At 41.1% G+C, this 16064-nt stretch overlaps 2 protein-coding genes across 3 annotated transcripts; one reads left to right on the top strand and one right to left on the bottom strand.

Moving 5' to 3' along the window:
- Positions 1 to 459: 459 nt before the first annotated feature.
- Positions 460 to 8006, top strand: kif2c (kinesin family member 2C). Of its 2 annotated transcripts, XM_008292526.1 has the most exons (22): positions 460 to 756; positions 855 to 949; positions 1100 to 1201; positions 1618 to 1666; positions 1748 to 1789; positions 2678 to 2821; positions 3073 to 3192; positions 3352 to 3449; positions 3561 to 3656; positions 3765 to 3819; positions 3948 to 4110; positions 4464 to 4554; positions 4648 to 4711; positions 4902 to 4993; positions 5090 to 5232; positions 5550 to 5763; positions 6642 to 6752; positions 6929 to 6996; positions 7118 to 7196; positions 7294 to 7374; positions 7467 to 7560; positions 7840 to 8006. In XM_008292526.1, the coding sequence occupies exons 1-22, from the start codon at positions 696 to 698 to the stop codon at positions 7899 to 7901; spliced, it is 2124 nt and encodes a 707-aa protein (XP_008290748.1). In that variant the 5' UTR covers positions 460 to 695; the 3' UTR covers positions 7902 to 8006. The 2 variants fall into 2 exon arrangements, with proteins under 2 accessions (XP_008290748.1, XP_008290749.1); XM_008292527.1 differs by lacking the exon at positions 1748 to 1789.
- Positions 8007 to 9752: 1746 nt separating this feature from the next.
- rsph4a (radial spoke head component 4A) lies at positions 9753 to 15815 on the bottom strand. Its single transcript, XM_008292528.1, has 7 exons — positions 15751 to 15815; positions 14125 to 14347; positions 13276 to 13557; positions 11455 to 11904; positions 11222 to 11366; positions 10167 to 10284; positions 9753 to 10067 (listed from the first exon to the last, which is right to left on the bottom strand). The coding sequence occupies exons 1-7, from the start codon at positions 15813 to 15815 to the stop codon at positions 9836 to 9838; spliced, it is 1515 nt and encodes a 504-aa protein (XP_008290750.1). The 3' UTR covers positions 9753 to 9835.
- Positions 15816 to 16064: the final 249 nt, after the last annotated feature.

Below are 16064 nucleotides of genomic sequence, written 5' to 3'. Positions count from 1 at the left end.
TAGTTTGATGCCCGATTACTGTTTCTCCTGCACCATAGGCATTGGGAATTACAGTGTCAAAGGTGAATAAATAAACTGTGGGAAGTGTAAAAGTCTCCATACTGGTGTGAAGTCTTCGTCCTGCTTGTATCACTATGAGCTCATTGTGTGGTTTTGCATTCTGAAAAATGGTGACGATGGTATCGCAGTGTCATACTGAAGGGTTTGCTTCTCTCTGAAAAAAAATAAAAAATACAAATCGTTGTGTAATGTCACATAACGCCATCTCAAAATGATTTATGGTGGCCTACTTGTTACTGTCTCTTTACTGTTGCCGGTGGTTTCCAACTGTGATCCAGGCGGTGGCGCTATGAGCTCAGTTTTAATTTGCCGTAATGAAGCCGTAGAAGAAGAACGCTGCGCGTCATAAGACGGGGACCAATCAGATTCGTAGACACTCGGAAACAACTCCAGTTCAAATCTTGGGCGCTGTTGAATTTGGCACGTTGGCAAGTTAGATTTTTTACCTTCAGTCAGTGACAGAAAAGGAGCGTAAACAAACAAAAAAGACTTGTACGATGGAAGTTTGATTATTTATAAGTCTATTTATCGACGATAGAGTTGTGCAACGACCTCGACGTTTTTGCTAGATAGCGATTTAGCTTGTTGACAGCTAACGTTGCTCGGGTTTTTGGTTTCTTCTGTGCAGCGCAGAAATGGAGAGTGGCCTGTCAAGACTTCTCGTTGGACTTTCCGTACAGATAAGTCGCAGTGATGGTGAGTTACTATTCTGGTTTAAAACTTTGTAAAAACAATTCCTGGGCGTCGTTAGGTTGACTCTGCTGTGCCGTTTTGTGTGTGTGTGTGTGAACCAGGTCGTGTGCATTTAGCCACGGTGAAATCCGTTGATACCGTCAAGTCCACGGTTATGGTGGAGTGGCATGAGAGGAAAATCTGCAGAGGAAAGGAGGTCAGTGCTATCTTAAACACAGACAAGACATTTGTGATCATAAAAAGCAGCCATTTCTTAACGTCCATTATGATCCAGTCTCACTGATTCAGGTTTGAAGCAAGTTCATCTAAGTTAACTGCATTGACTGGGTGTGTTTGTGTTTTTTAGGTTGAAGTGAGCGATTTGTGTACACTCAATCCAGAGCTTTTGGACCATATAAACGCAGTCACCAACGCAGCTACTGGCTCCCCCACACCTGCTGCAGACAAGGTGAGTGTCGCCTGATCATCTCACCTAAGAAGGAAATGAGGCACCTTGCTGTCAGTGTCAGCAGGTGGAGCTTTTTCACTTTGCAATTTTTCAATTTCAAAGTCATAAACGGACAACCTTGTCAGACCCACTTCCTTGTTTGTTTTATCTTACAACATTATAATAATTTTGCAAATGACAAAGGAATATTATTCAAAATTGAATGTTATAGATTATTATGTTGCCGTCCTATGAGTTTAGCACAACTTTCCTCTATAATATACCAAAAAAAAAAGGTTTAGACTGATTTCCTTTGAGTATTTGTATACAGAGTGAGGCCATCGTAACAATACGCATAACTATGCTTCTCACAAGGCACCTAAATAACAGAAGGATTAAGCTATTTCTCATTTTCTTTATGTTTGTCTCTTCTGTAGAAGTATGAGGGACGACTGCGATCATCCAGGATTCCTGCCCCTCTTTCCTGTAAGTGCACAAAGTTGACTATTGGTCCTGGAGATGGCTATGTTCATTATAATCTTCTCATATCTTGTTTCCCTCCAAAAGCCTCTACTAATTCTACAACGCTCGCAAAGGCTGAAGAGTCAGGTCGGCAAGACTTGCATGTTCCTCTCTAACCCAAATTAATCCTGTTTTCCAGTCACTCAGGGTGCAAGTGCAAATTATCACTAGACATCTGGTCAGATACTCACAAAATCATCTGCATAGATAAGACACGGGTGTAAATCAACACATTTTGGGCTATTCTGGGTATGGAGGACGGTCTATATTTTTTCTATTAATTCCTAAGTACTGATAAAGGAAAGACAAAAGGAGTGCTGAGTATCATCCCTGGTAAATTATACACTACATTTGTGCTGGAATGTTTTATTCATTTAGGAGATAATGGACCCTGCTCAGATAATGCACTCCTTTTATGTTTTCTTAGAACTGACTCCAATGTTGTGTCAGATTTATTTTTTATCGTCAAATGTAATCAAATATTTAATTCCTGAAGTGCTTGAGCTTTAACTTTTACTACACGGGTGTTAATCACTCCAATTCACTGCTCTGAATCTTGGGATCCCTTAAAACAGGGGTGTCCAATCCTGATCCTCGAGGCCCGCAATCCTGCATGTTTTAGATGTTTCCTTCTTCCAACACACCTGATTCAAATGATCAGGATCGTTATCAGGCTTCTGCGGAGCTTGATGATGAGCTAATCATTTGAATCAGGTGTGTTAGAAGAGGGAAACATCTAAAACATGCAGGATTGCGGCCCTCAAGGACCAGGATTGGACACCTCTGTCTTAAAAGGTTTGTTTTATCTTTTGGCACTGTGATTTGGAAGACTGCTGCCTTTGTACAGTTGCTGTACCAAGGTTTAAATGACATTTAATGTCAGAAAGATTAATGTTAGTAATTCATAACAATAGTTACTTAAGGACACAGACAGTCATGTTCTTACAGTTTGTCTCGGATTTGTCTTGCTTTCAGTTGCCACTCGGTCTCAGGCCCGGCAGACGTGCTTGTTCCAGGTCCCTGCCCCTGTTTCGGTGCCAGAACCAACCATAGAGTCTACGATGGCAAACCCAGAAGCAGTCCATTGTGATCCCCCATCATCAGTTCTCACAAACTCTGGTTGGTAATGATGTTTGAAATAGAAATATTTGGTTAATTTAACATTGTGTTATTGTTCTTAGTCACAAGCAACTGAGTCCTGCCCATTCATGTTGTACACAGTTGCATCACACAGTGATAATGTTAAAACAGTAGACGTAAATGTTCTGGTATTTCACATGTGTACTTCAATTTATTTTTTTTTATTACTTTTTAGCATTTTTGAAATGTGTCATTTTCATGAACTCCCTGCGTTCTCCTTCCTCATCCAGCCATTCCTAATCAGCAGCGTAGAAAGAATGATTCCAAACTAGCACCACTGTTGCCGATAGTCCGTGACAGCATTAAAGAAAATGATGAACCCGAGAGAGTACCTTCATCTTCAATCAAAGGTTAGCAACCATATTTACGTCAGCATATTGCATGAATCCAATGGGTTTCTTGGATCTTAATATAGACAGAGAAACAGTTCTACATGTTGGTGCATGCATTAGTATCTAATGTTTTGATATGTTAAATACAAAAATGTGCATCATTTCTTCACACGTCAGGCAGAAGAAAGTCCGTGGCTCCCCAGGAAATCAACAAAGGCAACAAAAGGCTGTCTTGTGTCGTAAAGCCCCCCGATGTGCAGACCAAGAGGGGAAAGGTGGTAGTTTATCTATGCATTCTGCTGTTTTTATCCATTCCTTCTTTTAGTCACGATCAAAGTTACTCCTCATATTTCATTGACGTTCCTTTTGCTTCCTTTCTCATTTAGTTTGGAGAGGCTTCTCGACCAAACCAGAAGTTCTACGAGATGATCCAAGACTTCAGAGAGACATTGGAAATAACCCCCATATCGGCTTGTGACCTGGTAAGGTTTAGACTCTGGAACCATGTGCCAGGTGTGAAGCTGTGTGTTGGTTGCACTGTTTGTTGCTCACTCCCTGTTTTGCACATCTTGTTTTTTTTTTTTTTACAGATTGAGCCTCACAGGATTTGTGTGTGTGTTCGTAAGCGGCCCCTTAACAAGCAAGGTAGGTAGAAATGACGTGTGCATGCATTAACAGTATCTTCTGATATCATGAAGTAATTCATGAAAAAATACTAGCTGTTACGTTTTTTTTTTTTCCTCATTGACTTTGATATTTTTTGTGTATTTCAGAGGTTAACAGGAAGGAGATCGATGTGGTGACTGTACCTGGGAAAGGTGCATTAATGGTCCATGAACCCAAACACAAGGTGGACCTCACCAAGTACTTGGACAACCAAGTCTTCCACTTTGACTACTCCTTTGACGAGACCGCCACCAATGACCTGGTTTACAAGTAAGTTCCATATTTGCTCCTTTATTTGGCACAAAATGTGTCTGATTGTGGTTTTTCTCAAGGAAAAGTGTAAAAGCTTGATTAGATTCGTTACTGAAATGTTCTTCTTGTGGTACACATTACCCTGTGAATGTAATTTAAAAGCTCTCAATTTGTCATCCTGTAGGGTTGTTTTTTTCCCACAAGCAGTAATGTGGTGTACAGGACAGTGTTGGTTGTTATTTCTGGAATATCGATCAGTTCAGAGCTGGAAACTTAACATGTAGTTTATATGCATGTTGCCGTTATTCTTTTCTTTTTTTTTTGGTTTAGAAACACTTACATTTATGACATGTGTTTACTTTTTTCCTTAGGTTTACAGCCAAACCTTTGGTGCAGTCTATTTTCGAAGGTGCAATGGCCACATGTTTTGCTTATGGCCAGACTGGAAGTGGTAAGACTCATGTAAGTGTCCGCTCGCTGTGAGTGACTGAGTTGTCTTGAAGCAGAATTTTCCAAATGTAGAATTTATTTACGCACTTTTTTTTTTTTTTCTAGACAATGGGAGGTGATTTCACAGGGAGGCAGCAGAACAGCGCTAAAGGGGTGTACGCCTTTGCAGGTAAGACCACAATCATCCCCAGTATCCAAAGTGGGAATCAATCAAAAGCAATTTTTCACTCTGTTTTTATCTGCCCGATTTATGCTCGTTCAAACAGAATTGTGAAACCACAGAACATTTGGGATTTATTAAACTGGCCTTTTAAATGACGACTACGTCTGGATTTATTTCCGATTCTTTCCCTTTCTAGCCCAAGATGTTTTCACCTTCCTCAACCACAGGAGATATGCTCATCTGGACCTGTCTGCATACGTCAGCTTCTTTGAGATTTACAATGGCAAGGTAACAAAGAAGTCTTCTCTGTGAATACATTTAGAAACACTCGACTGAAAAATCTGATTGCTCAGGGTATCTTAATAATATACTTTAATTATTTAGGTTTATGACCTGCTGAATAAGAAGGCCAAGCTCCGTGTTTTGGAGGATGACCGGCAGCAGGTTCAGGTGGTTGGCCTGGAGGAGGTCTATGTGTCTACAGCAGAAGAGGTCATCAAGATGATAGAGATGGGCAGCGCATGCAGGTACTTAGGACCTGAAATCTCATTGTTCATGCCTCTTTGAGTTTATTTGCTCTGTCTGAACAATGTGCTGACTGAAAGAACACTAATGTAATCATGAGTTATTTTAACAAAGCAACCCAAAACTAAAATCGTAAAATACTTCTTGGTTTTAGTGAAGCATTTCAAGTGTTTCTTGTTCAACAAAACAGTATTCATGTTTTAACTGTTAGCAGTTAAAACGACATGCCATGAACGAGAGCTTTTATGAATCGGATAATAGTTTTTTTCTTTTTTTCTATTTCTGATACTTATTTTTTGTTTTTTTACTGTCTCTGCAGGACATCAGGCCAGACCTCGGCCAATGCCAACTCCTCTCGCTCTCATGCAATCCTCCAGATTGTGCTGCGGCGCAGCGACCGCGCTAGCACGCTGTATGGCAAATTTTCATTGGTCGATTTGGCTGGCAATGAGCGCGGCACAGATGTCAGCAGCAATGACCGCAGCACTTTGGTTGAGACCGCCGAGATCAACCGTAGCCTCCTGGCTCTCAAGGTAGACTACGGCTGATGTGGAGGCATGCTGACAATTGATGGATAACAGCAGCGGCTGCAAAGATGCCAATAGTTCATTTTCTCTCTTGCACCTAAGCTAGTGTGCAGATAAAGGAGTTGTGGCTCTTTCAATGGAATCTTTAAAAAATAATGTTCAAATTGCTTAACTTTATCTCTTTCGATGTTCCTAATACTATCCAAATATTGAGTATCCATGTGCAGCATCTTTAGGGATTGAATGATTCAAAGTTCTCTGACACTGTGCCAGAAGTCTGCTCCGAGGCCATTTCAGGTTCAGAAATACTAATATTAATAATAATTACAGGTCGACGTGTTTTTATTGAAAAAACAAACTTTTGCTTACAAGTGTCAGCTCAATAATGCATACGGTTGTTTTGAAAAAAATCACTGCAATGAAAAGACCTTTTGTTTTGTTTTCATATCTTTGTCGTGGTCTTTTGCACTAACTTGGAAACCCTTTGACAGCAGGAAAGACCTGTTATGTGGCTCACACTGTTTAGATTCCAATGAAGGAATGAAAAGTTTGAAAGATAAGATTGGATATCTTGGAAGTTGGACTTGGATGCAATTATCAAACCGTGTTTTCCACCTGAAACAGTGAATTTGTGATGCATTTTTATTTTAGATGAGAATTCACATTTAGAAACGATTCGATTTGGTGTCCTCGTCTCTCTACAATGGGTCGCGATACGTGCCTCAGCCTTTATCTTTATCCGTCTGGCCTCGCAGCCTACGATTATGATTTAGAAACCCAGAAAAATCAGGAATTAGACTGTGCGCGAAACATGTTTGCTTTAAGCCCTGAGGATTTTTAAATGACACTTAACACACCTGTGTGTCCACTCTTTTGTCCTGCAGGAGTGTATTCGGTCACTGGGAATGAACAGTGATCACATTCCTTTCCGGATGAGCACTTTGACCAAAGTCCTCAGGGATTCCTTCATTGGAGAGAAGTCCAGGACCTGCATGGTATGTTAAACCACCAAATGTGGCTACTCTGTCCGGCATATGGTGTGTTGTGGTCTGATTACATCATTGCGGATGATGCTGATGACCACCACCAGGCAAATGCAAACCCAGATGTATGTACATGTAGCTGAATACAGAATGAGTGCCGTTTTTGTTTTTTTAATCTTCCTGCATAGATTGCTATGGTGTCTCCAGGCATGACTTCATGTGAATATACAATGAACACACTACGTTACGCTGACAGGTACACATTAAGCTTTAACTTGATGGCAAATGTTTTGATTTCTTTTTGGAAAATGTTGATTTGTGAAATGACTATGATGTCTGTGACAATAAAACGTAGAATGTTTTCTACTCTTTGGCAGAGTGAAGGAACTGAAGGGCAATTCCAAAGCCAGCAGGGCCGCAAAGGCACAAGAGCCTGTAAACAGCTCCTCAGAAGAGGTAAGCTTGCACAGCATCTGTCCAAAATTGCAATTACTGAACATTATATCCCATGTATAACTGTTAAAATTGTGTGCATCACTTCTTTGTGGTGCAGGAATCTGTTGTGGATACCAGTGTGTATGACGCCATATCTCAGGTGGCAGAGCTGGAGGAGAAAGTTTATGCTGAGCTGAAGGTAGAGCTTTTTCTACATACAAGTCATGATGCCATTTCTAAGTGGTTTTGTGTATTCTCACACATTTTATTTTTTTATCTGTTGTTCCGAAGAGGGCAGGTGAACTTGTAAATGGAATGGACCAAATCTCGTACAACATCGAGGCAGGGCTTCCCGACCTGATGGATCATTCCCGGAAGTTACTGGGTTTGTACAAACTACTACTTTAATTAAATGTTAAGTGGTATGCTTAATTTAATTTAGCCTTTTTCGATTGTGTTGTTGAGCATTACACAGCTTCTGTTTAAAGCCATCCACGCTAGATAATGGTAGCTTTTGCATTTGTGGGAAAACCTGATTGTTATCCAAACATATAATTGCATCCAGACACATTGTTGTTCTGTCAATTTTAAATTTGTGCTCAACTAGTCCTGAAGAACCAAATTCTGTGAGTGTACTTTACATGCACTGATTTGCCATCCACAGACACAGTTCTGGCTTTGCAGTCTGCTGTGGATCAGGAGCGAATGGCGAGACTGAACCACTGAAACGAGCCCAAAAACCCACCCAGAAGAGCAAACTGTTTTAATGAAAGTCTTGTCTGTTTTATTGTTTTGACCTTTCTGTATTAAATAAATGTATTTTAACACTAAGAAATGTCATCAGTCTTGTGTGACATTAAAACTGAGTAAGCACTTTATGGATCTGACTTGACGTCACGACTGAGAATGCAAGATAATCTCTTGCCTGCACAACAGATGGAGGTAGGAAGACTTCCATCTGTAATGCAGACAAACGATTCATTTAACTGAAACATTTGATCATGGGGGGTAAAATTTCAGGTACAAGTTGGATGGAGAACACATCTGCCCCAAAAAGTGATACAGCTAAGCCCTATATAAAAGCCCTTAGGTTGTAAACCAGTGACACATGAGGTGAAAACGCACGTCATTTGTTAGGATATTGAATAGGGTTCACGATTTGAACAAAAAATACTGATACACTCGGATTGTAAAGGTCTGTGAATGTTTTTTGTCACTAGTACACCAGTTGTGTACAGCTTTAATGTTCACAGTTGGTTTGGGGGGAGATTAGGTGCATGTGTGACTACTTGATTTAGCTATGGGCTGAATATTTGTAACTAACTTTAAACTGCTCTGCTTGGATAATTGTAAATAAATATTTTTATTCCACAATTTGAAATTGAATTCAGTTTTAGATCCTTTTTCCAAATTCTAATTCAGTTCTTGTGAATCAAACTACAGGACAGGTCCGGTCCAAAAACATGTTGAGGTTAATTGGTGATTCTAAATTGTTCGTAGGTGTGAATGTGAGTGTGCTTGGTTGTCTGTCTCTAAGTGTAGCCCTGTGATAGACTGGTGACCTGTCCAAGGTGTCCCCTGCCTTCACCCTGAGTTAGCTGGGATAGACTCCAGGCCCCCTGGGACCCTAGTGAGAATTAAGTGGCGCATAGATAATGGATGGATGTACAAGCGCATTTACCAAGTTCACCAACAAAAAGTAGCAGCTCCACTAGCGTGCTGTGTGCTGCCACGTGATAGACATTGAGTATTTTATTTGAAAGCAACCTTGAACCCAATGCTGTTTTTTTCGGAGTTCAAAATGCCAGCCAAAATGTCTCAATACAACAAATTGCAGTAAATTTGGGACTTTCTGGAAACTTCAACTTACCTGCAAAATCCTTTCTATCCAGTCACAGTGTTCTCTTTGTATTTAAAGTTACTCTTGTAGGTAATTGTATTCTTTATTTTATAATGTTGTAGTCTGTAAGCCAACAAGCAGCATGTCTCTGTCTCCTTTATCTGTTTCACTCCATCGCCATCACATTAACATCATCTCTCTGGTGTCGTCCTCGTCTATGTTGCGTAACTGTTGAACCCACAGTCTGCAAAACTCACCGTCTGTAAAACTTACAGTATAACTGAATGTTTGAGGGTGACATTCTAGATCCTTCTGATAACGTGGAAGAAAATATTCACTCTAAATGAAATCCACATTTCAAGTCCCCATCGGAATATTGAATTTGCTCAGTTGTCTCAGAACAACACACGGAGAAAATTCATCCCATTATGTACATCTTAAATTGTGTATTTTATTATTTATTTCACCTGTAGATGAAAATGAAAAAAAGATGCATGCAATGCGGTCTGCCGGAATATGCACCCCCCCAGTAAATCTGTCTCTGTTGGTCCCAGCATTTCTAACTTTTCAGATTATGCTCAGACCATGATCATCAATAAATGTTGTGAATCTGGTGGCTTTAAGTCCTCTGGGGTCAGAAATAGAGGGGGGTGCATATTCCGGCAGACCCCATTGCCAGAATTCTGCCCTTTTCCAATAATGAATAGTATTTTCCTGAGTTATAGCATCAAGCCATGTTGCTGAGTAAACCGGTTTATTTGGCCACAGACTTACAAATAAATACTATTTAAATTTAAATGTAAATTATCTAACTGCTTTCTCAGTCATCATCTTCCTCCTCCTCGTCCTCTGTCTCCTCCATCTCCTCCTGGGCAGCTTGCTGCTCCTCTAAAGCTTCTTGCAGCACCTGCTCCTCCTCCAGCGATGGGTCCAGGGTCTCTGTGACGTTTGCTCCGCTGAGATATTCTTTCTGTGGTAGTGGGGGTACAGGTGGGCTGTACCCTTCTCCTGCATACTTCATACCCCATCCAACATATATGTTTTCAAACTTCCTGAATTAGGAGACAGCATGTGGTTGTTTGTGAAATGCACAGCAGGATTCCGTGAGAAGTCAAACTAAGCAGTCAGCCTGCTCTGATTGTTTCACTTACTTTCCACAAGCATATGCAAATGCCCCTGGCCAGAGGTTTGAGCGCAACACAGCCACTGCATGCTGTGGGGTGAGAGTAGAGGACAGCCTAGAGCTCCAGGGAGGGGTGCCGAACATTTCTGAGAGACACAGATATCAAAATTCATTCAAGGACGTAGGTATGGTTATAGCACACATATACTCCTTAACATACGCACGTGTGATGATGGGTTGGACAAACTATTAGGAACACTTTCAAATATCACCACTATGACTTTCACAGGAAGTGTTAGGTACAATCATCACCTTTTGAACAAAGTCAACAAGACATGAAAATGTAGAAATCGTGTAAGAGCTGAACTTATGGCAGAGCTGTTGTGTCCATGGGTGGAGTTTAGGTAGAGCTGTGAAAAATGGAGGATTGTAGGAAAATGAGTCCATGTGAGGCCTGTGAGCCTTACACTGGAAAGTGTTCATATTTATTGAAGAGATACAGACCATCAATACAGTAGCACAGCATTAAAAACCAACAGGGAAATCCAGTGGAAATTAGTGAACCAGCTCTGCCACAAAATTTGCTTTTACAAAGTTTCTACATTTGGAGTTTTGGTGATAGTGTTGCATGTAAATTGTTCTATTACTGTCACTATGCTGTCTGAATTCATGACGGTTGGTCTTTGATAAACTTCCTTGCTATAAAACCATTGTAACCTCAGAAACAACATGGGGGGGGAAACCCAAAGCAGCTGATTTCACTAGTATCTGAGTTCCCTGTTATATTGATGTACATGTGCAGAAGACACAGTGTTAATTGCAAACCCCCTGAAAATACCTTAACTGCTTTACCTTTGACTGCTGTTTAATTCTAAAATCTTAATGACAGTATCAGCACTGGACAGTCAGAGGGCACAGAGATTTTATTGTGTAAATCAGACTGAGGGGGATTTCAGATTTGAAATGTTTAAGGTTAAAAGGTGCAAACACTAGTCTCTCTATCCCCAGGGAAAATTACATTCTCGGTTATGCTTTAAGCGTCCTACTGGTTTGGCTGGAAAATATACAAAGTCAGAGACTGACCTGCATCTTCGGAGAGGGGGGTGAGCAGTGGGGGTCCAACTTCTGGCTCAGGCTCATCAGGCTCCTCTTCTTTCTCATCAGCCTCTCCTTCCTCATAGGATTCCTCCTCAGGTTTCACAGCCAGGTTCACCCAAGTACAGCGGCCCTGAAGTTCATTTTCCCACATTTACTACACACATATACGTACAGAAGCCAACAAAATGTCCATGTACCTGCTCTGATCAGACTTGTACCTGCTGCAGAATGTGTTGAACATGATGCACCCAAAAAGACAAGGACTCAGCCATTTCAGTGACAGGAATGCCCTCAAAGTCAGGATTCACTTCGTAGCTGTCCTGAGGTGCCTCATCTTCCTCATCACCTTCTTCCTCCCGAGCCTGATAGAAACCCAGAGGGCTTACCTGTGTGCCGGCAGAGATCCGAGCGATCTGTGCTCTCAAATAGTTGGCTTCATTCCCAGGGAAAGGCGGGTAGCTTACAACTGGAGTGTCTAGCCTACCAGTGAAGAATTTACGGATCTGCCGAGCAACGGTGATCTGTGCTGGACTAACTGAAGGAAGCTTTACCCAGGGAAGACCAGGCTCGTTGCACACATAGTAAACAAACTTGTTTGCACCTGTTCCAATGGCCTCCTGTGGTACCATTAGCGGGGGTTTATAGGTTGACTGAGGAGGTGGATCCATCTGAAAACAAAGGCACCAGAAGACCAGATAAATGACTACCAGACATTTCATTTTACTTCTCTTCCTTGACATAATAAGGGAGAGAAGCTCAGAAAAGCAATTAAATAAAATAAGGATGAGAACAGGTTTTGAAATGAGTAAAACAAATCAGCTTCCTGGAATATTATTATATTACTCAAACACTCATTGTACATTTTAACAAATGGATCTTTAATAAGTTCCCAGAAGTGCACCATGTCCAGGGATTTACTGGCAGAGGCAACGGTTTCTTTCTCATTATAGTTTTAGGTCATCAGAGGTCAGCGACCTTCAGGCCTGCAGGTGGACCATCTTCCCCTGATCACCACAAGTGAGGAACAAGCTGCCAAGATTCAGACACTTTATGTTTTTCAGAGGAACTCTGATTATACTCTAAGGCTGATGTGGATGTGTACATCCATGGACATGTAGCTGTTATTATACTTATTATGCTAGTTTTTCAGTTGCAGGAGTCCATTTTGAAGACTGCTGCATACATGAGCAGTAGGTCCTATTTACGTATTCTGCACATATGCACTACTCTCCAGCATGCACAGTGTTGCTCTGGTAGCATCGCTGCTGTGTGGGACACATACTTTTGGGCTGCATGTGGATGTGTGCTGAGGGGCCTGTGAGGGCTCCCATGGACAAAATTTATATCATGTGGACCCTCGCACACTTGCTGAGTTGCATTAAAAGTGTAACACTGGCTTTAGTCTTTTTGTGCTGTCATTTTGCTCAAACACAGGCACACAAAAAAGCAGTAAGGCTGGACAGTGCCACTAGGAGGACCTTGGTGTCTCTGCCAAAAAAAGACAAGAAAAAGCATCATTCATCATTGTAAAGCTAGAATGGATAAGCCAATCTGGAAATCTGGTAACGGATTTGTTGCGTGTATACTCTTGATTTTTAGTAATCTGGTTAGTACAGTGCATGTACATGTGGTTCCAAGAAAGATAGATTCCCCAAATAATCTAATTTATTTTATTAGAAATGGACTGACAGAGGAATAATCAAAGGATCAAAGGATGCACTGAAAGAAGAATGAACAGTACGTATGTTAAGGAGGAAGTGTGAGAGCAGTACAGTGGTTCTTGAATGGATGGAATTAATGCAGCTGAAATTTACAGAGATAAATGTTGAGAACACATGGAGGAAGTGTAGAGTAAGAGCAGATGTGAAGAGTGTGATTCTTCATCAAATATGATATATTAAACATGCTGTAAATATATTTTTAAACAGGAACACTTGACTCCTTTAGAGGCCTGGTTCTCCTTGCAGCTCAAAGTTCCCTTCCACAATTTGCAAGGAAGTAAAGATTATCTGGTACACTGAGCATGTTTACTTCCTCACCTCACTATCCTGAGTCTCAGCCTCCCTACCCTCTTCTTCAGGTGCTTCATCAGTGATCTGCTCTTCATCTTCCTCCCCCTCTCTGTACTCAGCTTCAGCAACAATATAGTTGCTGCCTGTTCCCAGAATCTTGCCCCACAGTCGGCAGCGTGGCAGTGCCTGGGTTTCAACAAGCCGTTTGAGTGCAAGGAAGATGCGCTGCATCTCCTCTCTGCCCAGTCCCACTCCAGCCTGCTCCAGGTAGAAACCAATCTCACTCACATTTGGAAGAGGTGTTTCAGCCTGATGAAGACCAATAAAAGCATTACATAGTGACAACTCACATAAATGTTTTCATACATATTCAGGTGAAAAGGCACATAGAGAGAATTCTAATGGATAGTTTTCAATGTTCAATGTTTAACTGAGAGTATTAGGTATTTATTTGTGGACATGAAGGTTTATCAGAGAGTCTGCTGTGGCACATAGCTGTAGGAAATCATACTCCTTTGTGCTAACGCCAGTGGTCAGACGCTACATATAGGTGAGTAGCTTGTACTGTGTTTGTCTATAAAAAAAAAGAAATTGTCTAAAATATTTTAAAATATAAATCGGGAGCTTTCTGGTCAAAGAACAAGGAAACAATTCTGTTCATACATTCAGTGACTGCAGTCAGTGCTATTTGATCGTAGTTTCTGGCACCCGCCACACATAAGCCATCAATAAAATGCTGCAGAAATGATATGATGTGTAACTTCAACTGGCTTCATAAGATGTCAAATGTCCCACATGTGGATCAAAATGCCAATATGTCTTTTAACTTACAAATCACCAAGTCAAATTTAACATGTGAGTATATTTAGCCAGTACCAGTTCCTCCTCCTGGTCCGTGTCTTCTTGCCGAGAAAACAGCAGGCACTGCTGCTCAGCCAGCAGCTCAGCATCTGTAGTCTGTGGAAGGTCTCGCAGAGTGCTTTGCGTGTCTTGAAATAATTCTCTCTTTACATCACGGCTCATATCCTCAATCACATCCACTGCATTGTGTGGACGCTCATCCATCACCTTCATCAGGAGCTGGGTGAGGTGGTCATAGCTGGAACATTAGAGAATCACATCTGTAAGGATTCCTGAGCATGGGACTATCCATTGGTTATTTTAGTGCATATCCACCCAGACATGCTATTCATACATTTCAGCACATACATATATATATGTGTGTGTATAAAACCACAGCACTTTTCTTAGAAAGTTTAGGTTTTTATGTCTTGATATTATTCTATTATGACTGACAGTAATTAATATTTGTTGTAAAACTCACGAGAGGTGTGAAAAAACAAAAGTGGTAGCAAAGATTCAGAGCAAAGATAGAGCTTCATTACACATTCTGATTCATTGGTGAAGCCCAACATGAATGATATGATGTAGGAGCAACGAGAACCTGATGTGCCATTCAAGGCAGCATCAGTGTCAGTGGAAGTACATGGGTTGTCATCATATCCAGCTTTTTGTGACTGAATTGGAACAGCCCATTGAGTGTGTTTTACCCTCAACCACATAAACTCTCCATTACTGATGACAGAGATCACTTTGTGTACATCACAGGAGCAGGATTCCTGACTTTTAGAGCAGCCTTAAGTTTGCTGAAAAGTCCAGAACATTTTTTTTGTTAAATGTAGCATCCTCAAATGATTGATTTGTTACCAGAAAGAAAACAATTGTAATAAATTACACGTGCTATTTCAGTGACACTTTTAAGGGGCTACACTGTTCAAATCCAGCATTGTACCTAGAGACCCACAAAATATGAGGGAAGACCATCCCTTCATGGGAGAAGTGCCAATGTGGTATTCTTCTTAAAAAGGACGAATGCAGCAGCAGCTCAGCTGGATTTCAAGCTACAGTCACTGAAACAGCCTGTCTGGAGCAGGGCTAAGAGACTGAGCTGCTGATTCTCCATTTTTTGCCAGACTTTTTGCTATAAAAAAGGCGGCCATCACCTTGGAGAACAGATCTGACTGACTGAATGATTGTTGTTGTTGTTTGGAATGTATGTTGTATTGAATGAAAAGGAAGAAAAGGGGAAAAAGAAGTGAGCTTTTACAGGGTTGAATTTCCCTTCTGGGATAAATAAAGTATTTTTTCATTTCATTCATTTCATTTCATTTCATAAAAGCATGTTAGACATTTGAAGGCAAAGCTAACTCACTCTCATATTTGCAAAATCTTTATTCTGTCAGTAAAAACGAGCTGTCACTGCTTCTGTCACAGCTTAGCCATGATAGAACAGGTACAGATCTAAATCCAGTTTTTGTGGACTGGTCAAATGTGAACTAGACTTTTAGAGCCTAAAGAGTCTTCAGAGCAGTTTGATCTGTGAAGCCCTCATTCTGTGTCTAACTACAAATCAGAAACTGCTTCAACCAACTGAGCAAAGCCCACAAACATGAGTCTGCAGCAGCAAAACACAGTGAGAGCGGATTTAAACGCGTTACTTACATGTTCAGGTTGCTTTCTGTGCTGTTTTTCAACAGAAAAGCCTTAAATGAGGCGGCTGACTGCATCCTCTGCTGCCTTCTGTTGTCGTCTGAAGCGTCCATCGTTGAGCAGCTCAGTTTGTTTTTTGTATTTCTGGAGTTTCACCGCTCAGACCGTCAGTGCGGCTTAAAGACAGACTGACAGCAGATACGAGGACGGCCCAGACGTCCAGAGAAACCACCAGTAACCACTCAGTAGCACCTCAGTACCACAAGATCCACCGACAGCGTCCGCGTCCCAACTTATGGTCCCAACTCTACGGGTTGCTATGGTTA

The sequence above is a fragment of the Stegastes partitus genome, unplaced genomic scaffold (assembly GCF_000690725.1).
Source record: "Stegastes partitus isolate 25-593 unplaced genomic scaffold, Stegastes_partitus-1.0.2 Scaffold815, whole genome shotgun sequence".
NCBI classification, from domain to species: Eukaryota; Metazoa; Chordata; class Actinopteri; family Pomacentridae; genus Stegastes; species Stegastes partitus.
The sequence above is the reverse complement of the archived record's forward strand: the minus strand, read 5'-3'. Positions and strand labels throughout refer to the sequence as shown.